The sequence below is a fragment of the Microcaecilia unicolor genome, chromosome 1 (assembly GCF_901765095.1).
Source record: "Microcaecilia unicolor chromosome 1, aMicUni1.1, whole genome shotgun sequence".
NCBI lineage: Eukaryota > Metazoa > Chordata > Amphibia > Gymnophiona > Siphonopidae > Microcaecilia > Microcaecilia unicolor.
This window is the reverse complement of record NC_044031.1, coordinates 251,322,362-251,346,550: the sequence shown is the minus strand read 5'-3', so window position 1 is coordinate 251,346,550 and position 24,189 is coordinate 251,322,362. Positions and strand designations below refer to the sequence as shown.

Here is a 24,189-nt window from a genome sequence, read left to right as displayed (position 1 = left end):
TAGGTGGGGAGTGGCTGGGTGGTTAGGTGGGAGTGTGAGGTGTCCCAAGAGGTAGAAGTCCTGGCAGAGAGGATGGATCAAGTTAGGTAAGTGGGGAAGAAGGGTTCTCTAGTCGGTCTCGGGGGAGGGGGGGAGGATGGGGAAGGGGGGAGGTGGGGGAAGGGGGGATATACAACAAAGGGGGAAAATGTGAAGGTTTTCTCAAGTTGCTGGATTGTATGTTAAGGTATGGGTCTACAGGGTATGACATTGATGACACGGCGGACCATAATGGTGAGGAGTAATGCCAGTTGTATCTGTAGTTGTATCTGTGTTATACTTAGTTTCTGCTGTAAAACTTTGCTAATTGTGTTGTATTATTGAGAACCCAAATAAAGATATTTACAAAAAAAAATAAAACTAGAATATACAAGAAACTTTATCTTAAGGATCAACTACAATACCTCTAAGATTTCTTCGTATTTTTTAACTGTTCTCTTTAGATCATCATCTTTTTCTGTAATAATTCGATGTAACTGGTTTGTCTCTATTTGATGTGTTTGCATTAACTCAGCCTCCACCTCTTGGGCTTTGCCTGTAGAAAAAGAGAGAAGAATTAGAAGTTGTAGTTTTAATACTTCTGAGGCATCATGAAAGAATATTTTCAATCTTATTTTAGCTTCTGAAAGTTAATGTGAAATTTATTCATACCTGTTAATTTCTTTTCCTTGAGCCTGCTAGACCACTCCACACCAATGGGTTGTGTACCCCTACAAACAGATGGAGGTAGACACACTGAACTCTTCCAGGGACATCACTAGTGTAACAGTAGATGCAGTCTGAAACTTTTCAGTATGCTAATGCCAAAGCAGAACAAGGCAAAACCACCACTTTAATATGCACATTCTGCAGTGGTTCCCTAAGGAGTTTCAAAAAAATAGTACTAAAAGAACTCCAGGGAGAGAGCAGGCAGAGCCCATAAGAAATTCCTAATGCCATAATCTTCCAGGTCAGGCCCTGGACTGATCTAGTAGGACTCGTGGAAAGGAAATTAACAGGTATGAATAAATTTCACCTTCCTTTTCATTCTTCTAGACCAGTCTAGACCAATGGGATGTACAAAAGCAATACCTTATTGAAAGTGGGAAGATAAGGCTGTCCGCATAGCAGAGGAAGCAGAGGTCCTGCCAGCAGGTGAATCAGATCTGTGTACCAGGAGCAACAAGGCCAAAGCAGAATTACCAGGATCACAAGAAATGGATGCTTGGCCCCTCTTCGAATGACACTACTTATCAAGGGCCAGGGTGGGAACACAGAGAGGTTCCAGTTGTGGCCAGGGCTGCACTAGCACATCGATTCCCATTCAGCTGAATTCCTCCCTGTGATTGAAGATCTTCACATTCCATCGCAATGTCATGACATTGAAGCATGGGGAGCCCCAGTGACAGCAGGAGCTGGAAGGCTGAGAGATTCAGCTCTCACTTTCCTGGAACCAGGAGTTCCAGCATACTGTGTACAATGACACCTAGATCTTTTTCTTGTGTGCTGACTCCTAAGGTGGACCCTAGTATCAGGTAACTATGATTTGGATTATTCTTTCCAATGTGCATCACCTTGCGTTTGTCCACAATAAATTTCATCTGCATATGGATGCCCAGTGTTCCAAATTCCTAAGGTCTTCCTGCAATTTTTCACACTCTGCATATGTTTTAACAACTTTGAATAGGTTTGTGTCATCTGCAATTTTAATCACCTCATTTGTCGTTCCGATTTCCAGATCTAATATAATAATTTGCTCCTCCAACATTCCAATGTCTCTGGCTGCGTTCGTAACAACCTCCTGACGTCACTTTCCCACAGTAGAACCCTACGTGCCTGACGTCAGGAGACGGTTACGAACACAGTGAGACATTGAAACGTTGCAGGAGCAGCTTCAGCCCTTCCTCCACATGCACCAACATCTCCACCCAGGGCCGCCGAGAGACTGGGCCGGGGCCCGGGGCAAGGCCGCCCCCAGGGGCTCGGGGCCCCGCCCCTGCTGCCCTCGGCCCCACGCCCCTCCCGAGGTCGCCACCTCTCCCCCCCCCCCGAGGTCGGCCGCAGCCACTGCTCCCCCCCTCCACCCCCCCCCCCGAGGGTCGCCGCTCCCTCCCTCCATCCGCCACCGGACCAGGCCCCCTTGCAAGGGTGTAGCCACAGGCTGGCCCGGACAGGCCCAGGCCCAGCCACGTCCCCTCCAGGCCCGCCCACCCAACACAGACCTGCCAAGTCTCCCGCGAAACATGCAGCGCCAGCTCCCATTTCTGGCCACTGCTGTTTCTCCTGTTGAGCAGCAGCGGCCGCTACAAAAACAAAAAGAGCTAATTAAACAACCAGAAATGTTTTTAAAAAGCAAACGCGGCACCGCAGGTAGCCATCAGGCATTGGCTGTCGGCTCTGCAGCCGCTCCTCTGAGACCAGAGAGGGGGAGGGTCCTGAGAGGGGGGGGGTGGAGGGGGTCCTGAGACCAAAGAGGGGGTGGAGGGGGTCCTGAGACCAGAAAGGGGGGGAGGGGGTCCAGAGACCTGAGAAGGAGAGGGGGGGAAGAGGGTCCTGAGACCAGAGAGGGTGGGGGGAGGTATCTCTGCCACACACACACACACACTCTCTCTCTCACACAGTCAGTGTCTTTCTCTCTCTCACTCTCACACACTGTCTCTCTATGTCTCACACTATATCACATTCACTCTCTATGTGTCACACAGTCACTCTCAACACTCTCTCGATCTCATACTCTCTCGATCTCACAGAGTCTGTGTATCGCACACATACTCTCACACTGGTCTCACACACACTCTCTCTCACACCACTGTATCTGTGTGAAACACACTCTCTCACACTCACTGTGGCTCACATACGCACTCGCACACACTCTCATTCTCACACACACACTCTCTCACAGACACACTCGCACCCACACTCACTCTCTCTCTGTCACACACAAACACCCGCACATTCACTCTCCCCACACTGTCTCACACACACTCTCTCTCAAACATACACACTCCGAGGAAAAACCTTGCTAGCGCCCATTCCATTTGTGTCAGAAACGGGCCTTTTTTACTAGTCATTTATAAATATGTTAAATAACACCGGTATCAGTACAGATCCTGGCACGCCACTATTCACATTCCTCCAATGAAGAAAATAACCATTTAACCCTACCCTCTGTTTTCTGTCCGATAACCGATTTCTAATCCACACCAGAACATCGCCTCTATCCCATGACCCTACTTTCTTAGCAGTCTCTCATGAGGAACTTTGTCAAAAAGCGTTCTGAAAATCTAGATATACTACATCAACCAGCTCACCTTTATCCACATGTTTATTCACACCCTCAAAGAATGAAGCAAATTGGTGAGGTAAGACTTCTCTTGGATGAACCTATGCCGACTCGGTCCCATTAAACCATGTTTGTTTATGTGTTCCGTAATTTTATTCTTTGTAATACTTTCCACTATTTTGCCCAGCACTGAAGTCAGGCTTACCAGTCTGTAACTTATCAGATCACACCCTGGAATCCTCTTTAAAAACCAGCGCTACATTGGCCACCCTCCAATCTTCAGGTACTATGGATGATTTTAACAAGAGGTTACAATCACTAATAACAGATCAGCAAGATAAGAGCTTCTGCGGTCAATTTTTTTAAATGGTCGCACATTAATATTAGCACATGAGCAACAATGAAACCAAAGCTTGTTACAAACTCTAGATCACTCTTCCTCTATATGATTCACCAATGTGTCTACAACACATGAACCTTATTCGACCACAACTCCTCTTTGTACTTGTCTCTCTACCAGAGACGGCGAACGTCTCTGCGGTACAATGTAAACCACATTGAGCCTACAAATAGGAAGGAAAATGTGGGATACAAATGTAACAAATAATAACAATTTCATGTTTCGAGTTCATTCAGTACCCTGGGAAGTATACTACATCATGCACTGTTGAGATTGCCGAGAGATGCAACTCCACCCATCTGCAAAACCAGGCAATTTCCAGCGTGACAGTAACACTCCAGGTTTCCCACTTGATTGTTGATATAACACTTCTGTGGTATTGTTGCACATTTCCTGGACTGCTTTCCTCAAGGAAAGGGAACTACAGCAGCACCAAGCTAAGTGCCTTTGCCTCCAGGCAGCTGATACACTAGGAAGCCTCCAGCTGCAATCACTAATCCAGAGCAAGCCAGGTGAAGCCTTCAACCTGATTCCCCCAGGTTGATTAATCACTGTAGGATGACCTCCACTTCCTCACTTTTAAGCGCAGGGGAGGGGGTAGGGTGGACTGGAGGTGTTGTAAAAAGTTTACAAAATTTCAGGGTATACCCACTGTTGCACTATCTCCAGGACCCAATGGACAGATGTGACGAGAGAACACACATGGTAAGCAGACAGAGCCTGCTGCCTACTTGTACCCATGAGGGGCCCCCACTGAAACTCACAGGGGGCCACTGTCAACCGCAGAGGAGACTGATGCTCCAGTGCCGCTTGCCCTCCAGGCCCCACATAAAGAATACTCTTTCTGAGCTTTGGCCAATAAAGAGATGGCCAGGTCCATATACCCAGATGGTACTGGACGCAGCCTATGATCCACTTAAATCTGGCTTTTGCCCTCTACAATCGACTGAAATAGCCCTTGCTAAAATCACCAATGACCTGTTCCTGGCCAGATCCAAACGTCTCTATTCTATCCACATCCTTCTTGATCTATCTGCTGCTTTTGACATTGTTGATTACCACTGTCCTCACTTGGATTTTGAGGCTATATTCTTTCTTGGTTTTATCATCATCTCTCCCATTGCACTTTTAGTGTATACTGTGGTGGATCCTCCTCCACTTCTATCCCACTATCAGTTGGTATACCTCAAGGCTCTGTCTTGTGACCTCTTCTTTTCTCCATCTATACTTATTCCCTTGGTGCTCTGAACTCCTCCCATAGTTTTCAGTATCATCTTTATGCTGATGACTCCAAAATCTACCTCTAAATACCAGAAAATTTAGCAGGAATCCATGCCCAAGTCTCAGCCTGCCTGTCTGACATTGCTGCCTAGATGTCTCACCGCCATCTGAAAATAAACATGGCCAAGACTGAGCTTCTTATCTTTCCCCCTAAACCCACCTCTCCTCTTCCCGTATTCTCTTATCTCTATGGATAACACTCTCATTCTCCCTGTCTCATCAGCTTTTAACCTTGGGATCATCTTTGATTCCTCTTTCTCGTTCTCTACACAAATCCAATAGACTGCTAAAACCTGTTGTTTTGTTCTCTATAATAACACCAAAATTTGTCCCTTCCTTTCTGAGCACACTACTAAAACCCTTATCAACCCATGCTTAGACCCTTATCACATCATGCTTAGACTACTCCAACTTGCTTCTCACAGGTCTCCCACTAAGCCATCTCTCTCCCCTTCAATCCATTCAAACCTGCCCTCTCCTCAAGTCACCTCATTGGCTCCCTATCCGTTTCTGCATACTGTTCAAAACCCCTCTTATTGACTTACAAGTATATTCACTCTGCAGTTCCTCAGTACCTGTCCACTCTTATCTCTCCCTACAGTCTGGGTTGGGTTTTAGAATTTTAATGTATGCAGATGATATAACTGTTTTTTTATTCCTTTTGAAGGCCACTATCTCTCCCTACAGTCTGGGTTGGGTTTTAGAATTTTAATGTATGCAGATGATATAACTGTTTTTTTTATCCTTTTGAAGGTCACCTGTCGAATGTAGTCCCTATTGCATGTAAGGTGATTAATATAATAGAAGGATGGGCAACTACTTTTAGACTTAAAATGGATAAGGATAAAACAAAGTTTACAGTGTTTGGTAGCAAATTCGATATAGGAAGGCCCACACCTCATAGCTTTCTACACATACTGGCCTGCTACCCATTGCCAAGGAGGCAAGGGCCTGCTTAAGGAGCTGCTTCCTTTTTCTGTCATGGGCATCCTTCAACACTGAGGCCCCTTTAACAGGAATAGTAGTTTCATTGGTCACCAACATGACCAGAACATCCACCTTAGGGAGATAGAACAATCTGACCAGCTCCTTGAATGGTACAGTCTGCCCAAGAGCTTCATGCCTCTGCAAACATTCTCCGGGAGTTCCCACATGGCCAGAACCATCTGGGACAAGGCCCCATGAAGTGGAAATACCTTGGACATCTTCCAGAAGACCTCAAGTTTCTAGGCTATCGTGAAATACACAAGGTCAAAGTGTTGTCTCCTATCTTGAATAAGGTAGCTAAGCTTCTCCTTTGGAGCAACTTCTCGCAGTGGGCCACTGAATGTCTTCTCATCCAGCCTCCACAAGTCCTGAGAAGGTACAGGTGGAATTAAGGCCTGATCCATCTCCAAACCTATGCTATGCCATCCAGGCCTCTTGGAGCTGCAGACCAAGGTCCCAGATCTCAGGGACCCATTGTGATAAGGATGGGGACTCCAAAAATAAGGATCTGGTCCCCTGCTGAGGCATGCCAGATGCAATTTGAAATGACCAAAATCTATTCAGCACAAAAGGACCAACAAGACTGGAACAATGGTACAATCTTTAATGAAATGGACCCAACACGAGCCATGTTTCAGCATGGAAATGCGCCTGCCTCAGGGGTTAAACCAGTATTCTTTTTAGTTGGAAATAAATATCCCAAATCATCCTTCTAAAAACACTTTATAAATTACATAAAGGATCTTCATATCGTCAGCACAATAGTATAACCTTTGAGAACAAATAATATGGCCAGGAGAGGCTTTGGCAGTGCCTAATTCTCCTTTCGGGAGCTCCACGGGCTCCACTTAGACTGAATGAACTTCTGCCTCGCCATGAACAGGGCAATAGGAGCCAGTAGCACTACTCATCTGCCGGCTCCTAAAGGCCCACCTAGCCTCCTGCTTCTGTGGACCCATATTCCAAACTCATCCCACTGGGAATAAAGACTGACAAGAAACTTGTTGTTTTTTTTTTTGTCTTGGCTTTACAGGGGCACGTCAGGGGAGTGAGAAAGGAACTCACTCCCTTCCCCTTCCCCCCCCCCCCCCCCCCCCGACTGGCAGGGTCCCCATGGGGACCTCTACCAGCAAACCTCACTGAATGAGAGCTTGTGGACTAACACATAGAACTGCAGAGGATCAGATCCTTCTGGGCTCAACTATGGGTAAGGACTGTGGCCCAAACCCCAGAACTTACACTGGTCAAAGAAAAGACTTGACTGCGATGGATGTAGGACATGGATTGGGCACCAAGGAGTCAGGCCTACCCCAAGGAAACCTGCTGCACCAGGCCACTCTACACCACTTGCTGAAGGGGGAGAAATACTGGAGGATTCCAGACCGTACCAGTCCTTATTCCACTGGTATCAATAGAAGAGTTCAATACCTGTACCTTCATTTACTGGTACACAACCTATTGGTCTAGACCAGTGGTTCTCAACATTTTCTCAGTTGGAACATACCTGACGGACAATGCTCATATGTGTAACACACGTCATACATGACCCTCACAGGCTTTTAGTCTGATACAGTATAGCAGTTCTTATGAATAACATGTAAATATGCTGTGCATCCACCCCCCCCCCCTCAACAACAGATAGATAATAACTAGCATACTTTCTCCATAAAAGTTATCATAGAAAAAGTAAGAGCAATATAAATCTCTCCTCTACTGAATTTACACTGTTTTGACAGCTTTCGGGCATGTAGGCGGTATAAATACTACTACTACTACTACTACCAGGCACACTGTGAAATAAAGCAAAATCTGAAAACAAAATCCTAACATACATGAAGCAAACCTACAAGAGTAGCGTTAATTCCTGTGATTTAAACAACATGAACCTTACCTATAAATAGGCAACACTATAATATTACATTCTAGGACACAAATTACACTAATACTAGTAAGAATGAACAAGTGGGACGGCTACAGAGTTCTACATAGAAACTATATGCAAACAGAATATCATACCTCCATGATACATAAAAACACAGACAGACCCTCATGAAATACAGAACAAGAGAGCTCAAGAAGTCAAACTAGGCATGCACCACAACACAGGAAAAATTAAAAAAGAAATGCATTTCCAACAAAATACAAAGTCATCCATGATGCAGATTTCCTAAAGGTCACATATTCCAACTGAAAAATTGAAAACAAAACACTTTCTTTTCTATCTTTGTTGTCTGTGCATTTTATTTTTCCAAGCTGGTTAGTCCCAGTTTCTCTTTTCTGCTTTCTTGTCTGTCTTCTGCTCTCTTTCCAGTGGTGCTGTCATTTGTACTCTCTTCACTTTCTTCCTATCTGCTTCCATTCCCTCAAAACATCTGAGTGGAGAAGGAAAGGCAGATTGGTATTGGAATCCGGGGATGCTGCCCATATACCACATAGAAGGGAGAAGAACTGGTCGCTGTACTAATATGGTTATTACAGGAGAACTCAGCCCATAAGGAAGTAGAGGTGCCCAGACATGTTGGCGCTCATTAATGTAGGCTTGGAGGAAGCTCTTTAGTGTCTGGTTTATCCTCTCTGTCTGACCGTTAGACAGAGTGACAGGCTGAGGAGAAGTCCAAGTGGATGCCAAAAGTTCTTACATAGTTTGTGCCAGAAGCGAGAGGAGAACTATGCATTCTGGCAGTCCAGAGACAAAAGATCTCCTTGATAAAGAGCTAGGCCAATGAGGCAGCCGACGGAAGGGAGTTCAGAGGAATAAAGTGTGCCACCTTAGAGAAGTGATCTACCACCACCCAGAGGGTAGTATACCCTTGAGAGGGTGGAAGATTGATAATAAAATCCATGGCAATATCTGACCAGGGTCACTCAGGAACTGAAAGAGGCTGGAGCAAGCCCCCACATGCACTGGCGTATCCATGGCACAACTGACACATGAGTTGACGTATTCTTGCATTTCCTGAGCTATTTGAGGCCACCAAAAATGACGTCCCACCAGCCGGAGTGTCCTCTTTATTGCCGGATGCCCTGACAATTTAGAGTCATACGCCCCACTGCAAGATCTTCCTTTTTAGCCGCTTGGAACCAGCATCCTCCCAGAGGCACTGTAATCTGAGAGACAGCCAGAATCTTCCTTGGATCGATGATGGGTTGATGCTCGGAAATGGTGCCAGTGGAGATGAAGGACCAGGAAAGGGCATCAGACCGGGCATTCTCTGCTGGACAAAAATCAAAGCGGGAGAAGAAGAGTGAACACCTGGCCTTACAGGGCTTCAGTTTTTTGGCTTCTTGTAAATATAGCAAGTTCTTATGGTCAATGGTGATGGTGAACAGGTTCGCAGCCACTTCCAAAAGGTGTCTCCACTCCTCCAGGGTTAACCTGATGGCTAGAAGTTCGCAATCCTAAATGGTATAGTTCCTGCTCGGCCAGGGTGAACTTCTAGAGAAAAAAGAACAAGGCAAAAGTCTCACACTGGGGGAGGCCTGCGAGAGGATGGCTCCAGCCCCTATGGCACAATATGTCACGTTGTTGCAATATGGGAGCCAAAAGGAAGGCCTCCTTATGTTTGGAAAATGCCAGCTGAGCTTTGGTTGACCAATTGCAGGTGTCTGCCCCTTTGATAATGAGGGAAGTGAGCGGTGCCGTAACGATGGAGTAATTGTACATAAATTGCCGGTAATAGTTGGCAAAGCCCAGGAATCTATGAAGGACCGTAAGGTCTGTGGGTTGTGGCCAGTCCTGGACTGTTGTAGGTTTGTACTGATCCATCTGAAGGCTGGAAGAAGAAACTATATACCCCAAAAATGGAAGGGCCATCTGCTTAAAGGAATATGTCTCCAACTTAGTGCATAGGACATTCTCCCGTAGGCGCTGCAGCACCATCTTGACATGAATTCGATGCTCGGACAGGGAGGTAGAGAACACCAGGATGTCATCTAGATAGACCAAGATACAGGAGTAAAGGAGGTCTCAGAACACCTCATTTATAAAGTGTTGGAAATAGCGGGGACATTGCATAATCCAAACGGCATTACCAGATATTTGTAATGTCCATCCTGTGTGTTAAAGGCTGTTTTCCACTCATTGCCAGCTCAGGTACAGATTAAATTATAGGCCATATGGAGGTCCAGTTTGATGAAAATGGTGACCCCTGTAAGCGGTCAAACACCTTTGCTATGAGTTGCAAGGGGTATTTAATCTTGATGGTGATTAGGTTCAAACAATGATAATCTATACATGGGCCACAAGGATCCGTCCTTCTTCCCTGCAAAAATAGAATGCTGCTCCTGCCGGAGAGGTGGAGAGATAGAAACAGCCCCGTCATAAATTATCCTGATGTACGCCCTCATAGCTTTGGTTTCCGGACTAGAGAACATATAACCTTGCCTTTAGGTAGCATCTTACCTAGTAAGAGGTCAATAGGGCTGTTGTATTCTCGATGAGGTGGTAGGGTCTCGGCTTGCTTCTTGGAAAAATACACCCACAAAGGCACTATACACTGTGGGAAGACCCGGAAGTGGGCATGGCTCAGCTTTAGCCAAAGGTGGCTGAGGGTGCACTGGAGTGAGACAGGAAGGAAAGGAGGTTGGACCCCAGGTCAAAATGTTCCCAGAGCGCCAGTCAACATGGGGGTTAATGTTTTTGTAACCAGAGAAGTCCCAGAATGATCTGGTTGACTGACTTAGGGAGTACGTAGAACTCTATAACTTCCTGGTGCAAAAGGTCCACTTGGAGAGACATAGGGCTAGTTATTGTGGCCAGGTATCCAGGTAGTGGATCTTCGTAGATTGACAAGATACAAACTGGTCTCTGGAGGGGATTTACAGGGATCCCATGTTGATGTGTCAGTCGCTTGTCCACAAAATTCCCAGTGGCCCCTCAGTCAAGGAATGCCTGTAGAAGGATTCATTTGTCTCCACTTGAGGGTGACTGGTAGAGTGATGAGGGAGGTTGCTGTAGTTCGAGGTTGGCCTAAGAGGTGCCTCCCCAACCAACCCTAGGCCTTGTAGTTACCCAGTTTCTTGGGATATCTAGTGGCATAATGTCCTGAGTCTACATAATATAAACAGAGGTCGTGTTCTGCAGTGTCGCTTTTACTCCAGGTACATTAGAACCTTCTCCAACGGGGTATACACAGTGGGGGAGGGGGAGCCTGTGGTAGTATCAACTTTTAAAACCAGGGTGCCAAACATATTGGCCGTCCCTGATCATCCTGTTCCTTGGCCCTCTCGTGGAAATGGACATCAATCCTAATGCAAAGGGATATGAGGTCATCCAGAATGGGCGGCAGGTCCCGTCTCACCAGCTCATCCTTAATGTGCCCAGTAAGACCCTGCCAAAACACCGCCACCTGGGCTACTTGGTTCCAGTGAAGTTCCGAAACCAGGGTCTGTAACCGCACGGCATACTGGTCCACGATCAGTGCTTCTTGCTTGAGGTGCAGTAGCTCAGACACTACTGAGGAGGAGTGCCCCAGATCATCGAACACCTACCGGAAACGGATGAGGAAGTCTTCCAGACTGGACATAATTGGATGATCCTGCTCCCACAGAGGGGATGCCGAAGCCAGCACATGCCCAGAAAGGAGAGAGATGATGAAGGCAACTTTGATACGGTCAGTTGGAAAGCTGGCAGGCTGCAATTCGAAGTTCATCAAACACTGATTAATGAAATTCCGGCAGTCCTTAGGGTCTCCATCAAAGCCCAGCAGATCCACGACTCAAGGCTGAAGCATGGGTGGAGTCAGGCCCTGGAGGATTTGGCACCACTGGGGCTGCAGTACACATCGTTGTCAGCTGCGCAAACAGTTGCTGTAACTGAGCCTCCTGTTGTTGGACCACCTGGGCTAGGTCCTGGAGGAATTGAAAAGGCAGCTTGTCAGCTGAACTCATGGCTTTGGTAAACTGTCACGGTTGGGGAAGGTGAGCCCTTGGACTGTGACGATGTTGGCTCTACATGTGCAGCATAAGTGCCACACAGGCCCCTGTCGACGGTTGAGGATGGGACCGACTGGCAGAGTCCGGAAGCTAGAAAAGGCAGGATCTGACTCAGACAGGCAGAAGTGTAGGACTAAACAGTGCCTAGCAGGCTGGCTAGAACACAACAGCGTTTGTTTAGAGGTTGGCTATTAAGACAGCCCTTGGGGCTGGTCCAACGGAGTCGAAACCAGGGAGTAGGTGGAACAAATAGGGCTGGAAGCAGGAACTGGCCAGGCAATGGACACTGCAAAGGCACAACTCTGGAAGCCTTTTGTGGAAGCACTGGCAGGGCCAGCACAACCCAGTAAGCATGGTAAACATTGCAGGGGGGTGCTGACCTCTGGAGGGTGCCACAAGCCATGCTTACCACCACTGGCGGCACACAGTTCCAGCCCCAGCCCCCGGTCCCCACCTGTTCTCCCCTCAGCTCCAGCGACAGCCCCCTTTTTGTTCCTGCTGCCATGCGTTTAAATCTTTCATTTTACCTCAAAGTCAAAGTGGCAGCGGCGGCAGCAGTGAAAGAAGTAGGCTCACCTCGAGCCTTCCCTTCCCTCACAGCGTCCCGCCTTCCTATGATGTAATTCCCTGTTTCCACGAGAGCGGGACACTGTGAGGGAAGGAAAGGCTCAAGTCGAGCCTACTTCTTTCACTGCTGCCGCCGCTACCACTTTGAGGTAAAATAAAACAAATTTAAACACAGGGCAGCAGGATCAAAAAGGGGGCTGTCGTGGGAGAAAAGGGCGGGCAGGTGGGGGGGGCTGGGGTTGGAACTGGAACTAGCAGCAGCTGACAAGGGGGCTAAGGCTGGAACGGGCTGAAAAGGGGGCAGGTGGGGGCTGGGGCGAATCGCTGGACATGGATGGTCGAGGAGGATATGGCGGAAAGGAGAAACACTGGATATGGATGGGAGGGGAGGGCAGGAGAGAGAGGAGAATCACTGGACATGGAGGGGAGGGGCAGGGGAAAGAGGAGAATCACGGGCATGGATGGATGGAGGGGAGGGCAGGGGAGAGAGAATTGTTGGAAATGGATGAATGGAGGGGAGGGAAGGGAAAGAGGAGAACTACTGGAAATGGATGGCGGGAAGGGAAGACAGTGGAATTGAGAAGAACATGGATGCAGGGGAGGAGAAATGCTGGACATGGACGGATGGGAGGAGAAGAAAACTGCTGGACATGGATGGAGGGGAGGGGAAAGAAAGGAGATGCATATGGATGGAGGAGAGGGAAGAGAGAGGAAGGAGATGCATACTGACAGAGATGAAAGAAAGGGAACAGATGAGAAAACTGCACATGGATGGAGGAAAATAGGCAAAAGCTGGATCCACTCTATTTATTTAATACACTTATACCCCACATTTTCCCGCTAGTTGCAGGCTCAATGTAGCTTACACAAATCTATAGGAAGGCTACAGTACAGAAAGGCACAATTAAACGGTGTAAAAGTAAGATAGTAAACATCATTTAAACAATATGAAGAAGATAATAAAGATAATTAGTGTCCATGAATCTTGTTAAACTAGGATTTAATCAAAATTATGTTGAACCTGGAGAATAAGCCTTCTTGAACAGGACGGACTTCAATAATTTTCTGAAATTTAAGTAGTTCTGGGTAGATTTTACTGATTTGGGTAAAGCATTCCACAGTTGTGTGCCTATGAATGTGAAGTTGGAGGCATAGGTAGATTTGTACTTAAGGCCACCACAATCTGGGTAGTGTAAATTTAAGTAGGATCGTGAGAGACTGGATCTATAATTCCTCCAATCAAGTCTGCAGAGGACCCAGCTTTAACTTATGGATATAGGGCAAGAAATGAAGAAGAAAGGAGGAAAGGAAAGAAGTAAATGGAAAGGAAACCTTGGAAATTGAGTTAAGAGAACAGATAAAGAGCAGCAGAATCAGAGACTTGGACCAACATGATCAGAAAAACAAAGTCACCAGACAACAAAGATAGAAAAAATCATTTTATTTTCATTTTAGTGTTTGGAATATCTCTAATTTGAGAATTTACATCTGTTGTTTTATTTTGCACTGCATAGGAGGAAACACGTTTCTTTCTGTTTTTCTGGTATTGTGCTGCATGCAGAGTCTAGCTTCTTAGGATTTCAGGTTAATTTTTGAAGAATTTGAAGAGGGGATCTCTCTGTTCTGTGTGTGTGTGACTGAAAGGCCAAGTGTCTGAACAGGGATCTGTTTGTTAGGTTCTGAGATTTTGATAACATATTATGTTTCAGATTTGGCAAGACTGTTCTCCTAATTCCTGGTCTGTATGCTAATTTGGTTTGTCTCATTTTGGGTATACTGTATACTGGAGCTGTTAACCGCCTACAGAAATTATTTAGAATGAAAAAAATCACGTTATTTTTCTTCTATACTGGCGCAATATTTTCAGTGATACATGTTTATATGCGCCATGGCTGGTAAAAGGGGTTGGCTACTGTGGGGTGGAGCCACAGTGATCCCGCCCCTAAGGTTACCCATAATGAGTACCAGTACCTTTTTTCCTACAAAAAAGCACTGGGGGCTGGAGTCTGGTAGTGGAGGAGTTTGTGTTGCTCTCACTGAGGAAAGAGGAGAGAGAAGGTGCTAGATGGGGGAGGGGAGGGGTTGGGAGGAGAAAGGAGAGAGAGGATATGCTGGATGGTATGGGGCACCAACTAATAGGCTGCAGGGGGGCACCAGAAACCCCAGCACCGGCCCTGAGCACTGGAGGAGTGTAGAGCACTTCCTTATATATCCCTAGCTAAAAAATGAGGTCGTCTGTCAGTACCCCATCTTCTAGGGCTATAAAAGGAAGTGCAGAAACCAGAAAGTAAACACTCGCAAGATTCTTAGGCATGGTATGCTGCAGGACTCTAGCAGCTTCCTGAACCACTGAAGGGCATGAAAGGCACCAGCAAGGATCAACTTGGAAAAGCCAAGAAAGGATTAATGAGCATGCATGAGATTTTTATTGCAGTAGCCACCTTGCAGAACTCTCTCAGTCTTAGGAGAATACAGCTCTAATAAGGGAGATGAGTGGCTGTTTACCCTCATGTCAGAAAGTATCCATTACCAAGTAAGCAGTTTTGCTTTTTTAGAAGATAAGCAGAACATATATGGTAATCTCTCTCTAACAGTAGACTTAAAACAAAAAGGAGAAAGACAAGAAAAGGCTAATGAGCAGAAAATGTATTTCTGTTTGGCAAGCTATATATTGTGTTTTACTTTAATCTGAAATTTAAAGAATAGTAACTGGAGGCAGGGATGGGCATGGAGTTTAACTTTATTCCTTACAGACGGCTTGGAGAAGAGAGCAACCAAACCTACTGTTGAATCGAAAGCCAATATCCAAACAGTAACAAGATATTCACACTGCAGTCCTTTAATAAGCATTTTAGTTCGGTCTGACTACGAAGATGGGCTATAAGAATTAAATCAGTAAAGGACCAAAGTGTAGAGTAAGTGCGTGAAAGGTAAATCTTGCTAAAGCTCTGGACAAGCCATGAAAAAATGAAGACCAATACAATTGATTTATAATTAACTTGACAGAACAAATCTGTCTACAGAAACATTATGTTGAGGGGAAAAAAACAGTCTATGCACAATCTGGATAATAAGCGTCAAGACGTGTGTGTGTAGAAAAACACACAAAACAGAGTAAAAGGGCACACAAATATATATGATGCAATCAGGAACAAGGCAAAGAGCAACTCCTTCCTAACAACACAGTGACAACCACAGAAAAATGTAAAATACAAAATGGGGTCCACAGAAAGAGTCATAAGCACCAAGCTCAACAGGAGCAATCCACACACACACTAAACTACTTTTACAGAAACTTCATTCATTTACTTATTTGAAAATCCAAAAGAATGGGAAGGGGGAAACCAATTATGAAGAGCTGCCAAGGACCTGGCCAATTCTGAAGCGGCTGATAAATCTGGGGAGACAATCTCATGCTACCAAATCTGATAATCAAAAGCCTATCAGTTTAAATGTATGTGTGTTGATAGATATTTGTCCTTGAGGATATTAGACATAGTCCCAGATTAAATAAAAAGGGTGGGGGATTAGCGATTATATATTAAAACTTTTTTTTTTAATTTAATTCAAGTGTTTTACTGTATGGGCTCCCCTTAGAAGCCAGAGTTCACTACAAACTTTACTGTCTGATATTTAAGATCCTTTATGGCACAGTGCCAAAGTATATTCTTCAACTTATCTGTAGTGAATAGTGGCTGTTCAGCATGTCTGTTAATACAAAAAGATTCAGACCGCTGACGTACAGAGGCATTTCCCTCTTTTAAATCTCATCTCTTAACAATATAAATAAAAGAATAAAAAGAGACTGGATATCTGAAAAAATTAAGTCATTAAAAAAATAAAAAAACAAAAAATAAGCTAAATTGTTTATTGAGCTACACAGTACCATAAGGTAACCACTGCTGATTGGGATTAATTTTCAACTTATCAGTAGGCCAGCAGTCAACTCATATCACCTAACATGCAATTCTATGGTTTTATCCTTTCCAAATCCTAGAGGTATTTCATCTGTGAAAGTGTTTTCCTCTTTATTTCATTAAGCTGCTTGTGCTTGGTGTACTCTACCTAGTGAGATAAGACTCTTCTCTAATTATGCTATTTTTTTAAAAAGTAATCAAAAATGTCCTGTTTCGAAAATATCTTCTACTAAGATAGCATTAGGTTTGCTATTAGTATGTCTTTTATCTCATATTAATCTGTAAATTCCTAGATATATAATCTAGTTGTCTTGTTTGTAATTCACTTAGAACCATTGACAGAAATTAATGGAATATAAAAGGCATAGCTGTAAACACATATTAACAAACAGAATGGCCTGACAGAAACAGGGAGTGAATATGACTGTGTGTATCTGTAATTGTCTGAAAAATAGGAAGAAGAGGTAACTAGGGGTAAAGCGTAAAATGTAACTGAAGAGAAAGGAGGAGGAGAAACCAAAAGTGCATGAGTGATGAAAAATGTGTGTGTGTGTGTGTGTGTGTGTGTGTGTAGGGGGTGGGGGGTAGGAAAATGAACACAAAGGAATGGGTAAGAGAAAAATCTAACAAGATTGGGGAAAAGAAGGAAGAAAATTCTGGAAAGCGGAAAATGTCAGACAGTGAGAACGGAAAATGATGAGAAGACTAATAAATTTTTCAATGAGCTAAGATCTTAAACTGTGTTTCTATACTTGCTTTCAGCATATGGAACAACTTGGAGGCAAATGGTAATACAAAAAATACTGCATAGCTGGAATTGAAGCCTATTGCAATATCTCCATGCATGGGTTGAAGGATATTTACCAAATTATCCAAATAAGGAATACACAGGAAAACAGGGAAACCCACAAAATCACACATGCAAAATGTCATCCACTTGAATTTAGAATGAACCAAGTCACTATCGAAATTTACATCTTCAGTGTAATGCCTTGAAATGCAAGCTTGATTAGTGGATTCGTTAGAGAAACACACTAAAAAATAAAGTATCTGTCTTACTGATGGTTTTCCGAACAACCGTTTCAAGTTCACGTTCCTTCTGAGCCAGCTGAGTATTGACCTCTCATTAGCTGCTTTAAGGTAGAATGTGTGCTCAGTCAGTATCTTCTTGTCATGTCTGAATAGTGGGGGGAAAATTACAGACTTAAGTGTTTAAAAATTACTTAGTCAAAATTGATTAGAAGTAGAAACTAGAAAACCTCTACTCTGCTTTTCCTAAAAAGTAAAGAAATAAACATTGTCTTTACAAATTTACCCAGTCTGTGAATAAGAATCAAGTCCAATAGAATCCAAGGCAAAAATATGTATTTTTTTTCTGCAGAGGGAAAGCATGAAAACTGTGGATGGCCACACACCTTCAAATGTACCATCGATGATAAAACTATATTCAAAGGCATTGAAGATGCTTATACATCTCCCAGTATATCACTAAGCACTCAGGGCAATTATATAACAGAGAAACTCAGATTGTGATTATACACCATGACATTTCACAGAACTGTACTTGACTGTTATGGAAAATCCACAAATATATTGCTGTACAAAAATAAGAACAGCTTGCCTTTTAAAATATCTATTTGGGGCAGTGATGTGCGTTGCCATATGGAGGACCCTGGTTTAACTCTCCAGTTGTCTTTTATTCCCTGGATAGGTTGGAACAGAGGCTGCTAGAGAGAACGCATTCACAGTTCCTGGGGGAAGGAAGTCCCAGTCACTATGCAATGACAACATCTAAAGGACAGATACAGGGTCCATGATTACAAGCATCCGAACAAAGCTCTGGTGCACAGCCCCAGGTGAGGACTGCTATTATAAAAACTCAGTTAAATGAGTTGGGAGGGAATAAACATTCTCAGGTAGTTGTAAGTAAAAGCTTATGGCTCCATAGCCTAACAATGAATATGGCAGGTGCAATACAACTTTTTATCATTCAATTTTTATTCAACTTCTAACAACTAAACAATGTGATACACATAAATGATGACAAATACAGCAGAACTTCCAAATGCGAAATAGACTGTTTTTTGATGGTCTGTAGAGCACATAAAGCAAAGTTACTCACCTGTAGCAGGTGTTCTCAGAGGACAGCAGGCCAGGTATTCTCACAACTAATGACATCATCTGACGGAGCATGGTGCAGATGCTGACAAGCGGTATTAATACAGAACTTTCTAGCAGCGTCCCACTGTGCATGCGCTGGTGCCTTCCTGGCCAACGTGTAAGAACAGGGCCCTCATTCATTTCAAAAAGCTAAAAAATATGACTCCAATGGGAAATGGGAGGGTATGTGAGAATACTTGGCCTGCTGTCCTTGGAGAACACCTGCTACAGGTGAATAACCTTGCTTTCTCCAAGGACAAGCAGGCTTTCATATTCTCACAGCTTAACAGCCATGTCAAAAAAAAAATAGGTTTTTAAAAGGGCTTTAAACTTAACAAAGGAAAGTTTAGATCAGATATAAGAAGGAAGAGAGTTCTAGAGAGAAGGAGCACAAAAATAGAAGGCAGAGGTGTGAGTAGTTTCATAATGAGCAGTTCTATGAGAGGGTGTACCAACCAGCAGGAATCTAGGGAGCATAGCGCAAAGGGAAGGATATAAGGAATTATAATGAAGGAAAGATATGGTGGAGGGCCAAGGTGGCTTGTGAGTTAAGCAAAGAATTATAAACACAAGCTGATATTGGATACGAAGACAGTGTAGATGGTTAATGTAATCATATTTTCTAGCCTTACATAGAAAGCACACGGCGGAATTGTGTAGAATCTGCAAGCGATGTCAAAAAGGAGATGCCACAGAGAATAGAGTTACAATAGTCAAGTTTTCTCATAACAAATGCATGAATAAGGGCATGAAGGGATGTGAAATCAAGCAAATGACTAATGGACTGAGACAACGTATCCAATAGAATCTTTTCTTGACAACTATAGAGACCTGAAGATCAAAAGAAAGTTTAGACTCTTTATCAACACCCAAATACCAAAATGAATTCACAGGAATGATTGAGACACTGACAGAGAAAGAGGAGCAGATGGAGCGGGCAGCATACAGAAGCAAACATATCACTGTCTTGGCTGGGTTTAAGCACCATTTTGTGAGATGTAAGACAGGTTGATAAAGAATGCAAGCAAGACTGGAGAGCTATCAATTTTGTAGGGAGACATTGGGTAAATCAGGAGAATATCATTTGCATAGAAAAATAATTTGATTTTGTGATCTTGAATATGAAGAGCTAAAGAACTTAATAAAATATTAAACAACAGAGGAGAATGGATAGAACCCTGCAGTACACTGTGCTCACGTGGCAGAGATGCAGACAAAGAAGAAGTAGTAGGAATCATGAAAGCTCCTATAAGGAAGAAAAGATGTGAACACTGAAGTACAATTCCAGAGACACCAATAGAACTAAAATGAGCAAGAAGAAGAGTGTAAGCCTTGACATTACCTCTAGAGTCAGCGCAGCCTTGGCATAAGTAAAGGAGAAGAATTCTACTAGCCAACCGGAAATTGTGCCTTTGCCAGTGGCTACCGCCCATCCTGTTTGGATCAAAACAAACAAAAAGCTGGGTGGACTGTCTATGGGTTTTGGTCAGCTCCACATAGAAGAATAAGGCTCGCAAGCAATCCAAAGTATGCAAAAGGATGTGCATGTGGTTTGGTTACCTTAGGAAGGAACTTAGGGTGCATGTGGAGAATTAATCTATTGTGGTGAAACCCACTGACCCTGCAAGCTGAAGTGACCACCACCAGAAATACAATTTCCCAGGTCAAATAGTTCAGATGACAGAAATCAAGTGGCTCAAAAGGAGCTCTCATCAACTATGTGAGGACAACATTGAGATCCCATGACATAGCTGGAGGTTTCATAGGGAGCTTTGTCAATAACAAACCTTGCATGAAACAAATAACTAGAGGCTGTACAGAGATCTATTTATTATTTATTACACAGTGTCTATACCATGTTATCAAACATTTAGGCGGTTTACAATTTCTACATACACAATAAAAATAAATCAATAACAACACTTGCTCTTCCAGCAAAACAAAGAAATCACAGCAAACATCCCTAAGCCTCCAGATCAATACCAAAGGCCTCCCTAAAAAGGAATGCCTTCACACATTTTCTAAACTGAGCGCATTTCTTCAATAGGCGAATTTGATCTGTGATCCAATTCCATAGCCTCACTCCAAATATTCTCAATCTATGATCTTCCGATCATATATATTTCACAGTAGGTACATCAAGTAACAACTTGTTATCAGACTGTAGGGACCTTTCTGGACAATAAATTCATAATAGAGTAGCCAAACTGACTGGTGCCTCATTATTCAGACACTTATAAATTAGTGTCAGATTCTTAAATTGTGAGTGCCATTTAACCGGCAGCCAATAGAATTTCATCAAAACTGGGGTGATATGGTCAAAGCTTGCTGTTCTGGTCACTATCCTTGCTATAGCATTTTGTATCATCTGAAAAGGAAGCAACAGGGTTCCCAAAGCTCCCATAAACAAAGCATTACAGTAATCAAATAGTGGAGTGGATGTGAAGTTATCCTCTGACAGACAGGCCCTTAATCTACTGAAAAGATTTATTTTAAAGAACATTTGTCTGAACAGGCTCTGGATACGGCCTGAAAAAGACAAAAGGGTCCAGGACTAACCCAATATATTTCATTTCGGGTTTAACATCAATCATTGAACTGTCCAAATCAATTTGTACAGGAAAAAAATAAATCAGATCTGACAAAATCATTATTGGAGTCTTAGCCATATTAAGTTTTAGTCTATTGGCCGACATCCAACTCTTCACTGTTGACAAAAAAGACAGGCATCAATGTCTCTAACGATTTATCAACAGGGAAAAAGAACTGGTTGTCGTCCCCACCTTTTAGAAGTTTATACACAGATAACATATAGGTGTTAAACAAAACAGGTGAAAGAGCTGAACCCTGGGGGCACCTCCTGAACGAATTTCTAGCCAACTAGACGTAGGTCTGATTAGTTGTACTCGAAAAAAATCTACTACTCAAAAAAGAGCCAAACCATTACAGAATCCATGATATAAAGTATCAAAATCCGCTGAGATAGCTAGAAGTCACCATAATGTAGCTTACCTAACACACAGTGATGATAAGGAGAAGGGAAAGAGAAATGGACTTTGATACACTGCCTTTGTGTGGTTTTGCAACTACATTCAAAGCGGTTTACATAGTATATACAGGTACCTATTTGTACCTGGGGCAATGTAGGGTTAAGTGACTTGTCCAGAGTCACAAGTTGCTGCAGTGGGAATCAAACCCAGTTCCCCAGGATCAAAGTCCACTGCACTAACCACTAGGCCACTCCAGCTCTACTTGCACTGAGATGAACCTTAACAGAAAGTCCAACTGTCTCTATTTCACCCAAATAGGAGCATGGACAGAGCAATTAAATGAATCCCTGAACAATCTACCCCAGACCTTAATTCCTTATAAAATAAAATATAGTCAATATGAAAAAAGGAACTATGTGGAATGCATTGGAAAGTATATTGTCTATCTTTATGATAAAGTATTCTCCATATGACTAGTATGCCCAAATTCTGTAAGAAATGTCTAAAGGCTACCAAATCTGTTCTCCTATAAGGCGCTGTAGCAGTAGAATCTAATGGTTGGATATAGTAGAATATTAAAGTTTCCTCCCAAAATCCATAACCAGGGCCCATACCAAATAACTGTCATCCCAAGTGTGTATAAAAAAGGGCACTGATCTTTCAATGGGGCACTGATCACAACAACAATGTAGGTAACACTGTCAACCTTAGATTGTAAGCTCTCTTGAGCAGGGACTGTCCTTCCCCATGTTTTAACTTGTACAGCACTGCGTAACCCTTGTAGCGCATAGAAATGCTAAGTAGTAGTAGTAGTAATTTCTACTCTTAATACATCTCAGTCTTCTAGCCCGCATATAGCTATACAGTTCAATGCAAGTAGCAAAAGAGAGCTAGAGAAAACTGTAGAAAATCACAATGCAATAAAAGCCAAGAATACACACCTAAATCTGGTTACAAACTTAAATAAAAATGCCTTAAGTTGTCTCCTAAACTGATGATAATTTCTAACTACAAATATAGTGCATTTCAAGACAGAGCGACCTGATATGAAAAAGTAAATTAAACTTTTTTTTTTTCAGACTTCAGATGCCTAACCAATGGAAAAGTTAATAACTGCTGGTTCCTAAGACCGTGCACTATCTACATTGCCAGTTAAACACTGAAAATAAGATTGCATATATTCAATAGACTCCCCCGTCCACCTAGAAAACACAAACTCAACAGGCAAATCTTTTATCTAGCTATACCCACATGAATATCTGCCTACCACCATCAAGTGACCTCTAAAACTACAACTACAACCACAAACATACCAGTACTTGGAAATTTGGGCCTTGTAAATGCCAGATCAACCAATAAAACATTTCCTATGATCCGTGATGTCATCAATAAATACTAATTTGTCATCTTGCGAATAACTGAGACCTGGACGGATGAAAGCAGAGAACTACCACTGGCTGACCTATTCCCCAGAGAATTCACTATCCTGCACCAACCAAGATAAGGGAGAGGGGTGGAGGGGTAGCAGTCCTGATTCTGAGGAGACATTCAACTGTACAGAGTCTCCATCCCCCACCTGTCTGAGTCAGAATGTCTGCTAATCCAGCTGGGAGACAAAGAACGAATGTGGGTGCTCGTGGTCTAAAGAACACCTCGCAACACCACATCATCTGTGCAAGAACTGCTGAATCTCATGACTGAGTTAACCCTGAGATACCCTAAGTTACTAATCATGGGAGACTAACCTACACATCTGAAATTCCAAACACCATTACTGCTGCCTTCCTTGATACAATGGCAGCTCTAGGATTCATTCAAGTGATCTAATCTCCAACCCAATAAAAGGGTCGTATGCTAGACTTGCAGGCTCATTTTCAAAAGAGATAGACGTCCAAAAAGTGACATAAGTCAGAATTTAGACGTTTATCTCACAGAAACGTCCAAATCAGTATTATCAAAACCTATTTTTGGATATCTTTCTCTGAAGTCTGTCAGAAAGAAGTCCAAATCTCAAGGGGGTGTGCCAGGGGCGTGTTCAAGGCGGTACTTGGCGTTCCTAAGACATGGACGTCTTTCAGCAATAATGGAACAAAACAAAGAGTTCAAGACTAAAACTTTGACGTTTTGAGCTAGACCTGTTTTATAACGAATAGCTGCAGTGGGAATTGAACCCACTGTCCTAGGATCAAAATCTGTTGCACTAACCACTAGGCTACTCCTCTACTCCACACAAGAGGTGCCCCAAATGACCAGAAGACCACTGGAGGGACTCGGGGATCACCTCCCCATACTCCCCCAAATCACAAACCATTTTTCCAAACAGCACATTCAAAAGGAAAAGACTTTTTTTTTTTTGTAAAAAATGACCTTTCCTGTTCTGTCCAAATTCAGACTTAGATGTCATATCTAAAAATGCCCCTTGTGCATTTGACTTGCCCAAAGTCACAAGGCGCAGCAGTGGGAATTGATCCCACGTTGCCAGGATCAAAGCCCGCTGCACTAACCATTAAGCCAATCCTCCTCTGTTTTGGACGTCTTGTATTTGGACGTCTTTTGTTTGAAAATGGACCAAAACAAAGGACGTCCAAATCACAGGACGTCCATAGTATTTTTGAACACAAAAGATAGACGTCCATCATTTTCGAAAATGAC

At 43.5% G+C, this 24,189-nt stretch overlaps 1 protein-coding gene across 1 annotated transcript in view; it reads right to left on the bottom strand.

Annotated features, from left to right (window-relative positions):
* Positions 1 to 456: 456 nt before the first annotated feature.
* LOC115471783 (golgin subfamily A member 4-like) overlaps positions 457 to 24,189 on the bottom strand; it is a 178,193-nt gene continuing 154,460 nt past the window's right edge. Inside the window, exons 13-14 of the mRNA XM_030205611.1 lie at positions 17,447 to 17,564; positions 457 to 574 (exon numbers count right to left, since the gene is read on the bottom strand). Coding sequence (XP_030061471.1) covers positions 545 to 574; positions 17,447 to 17,564 — 148 coding nt within the window. The 3' untranslated portion in view covers positions 457 to 544. The remainder of the gene's footprint in view (positions 575 to 17,446; positions 17,565 to 24,189) is intronic.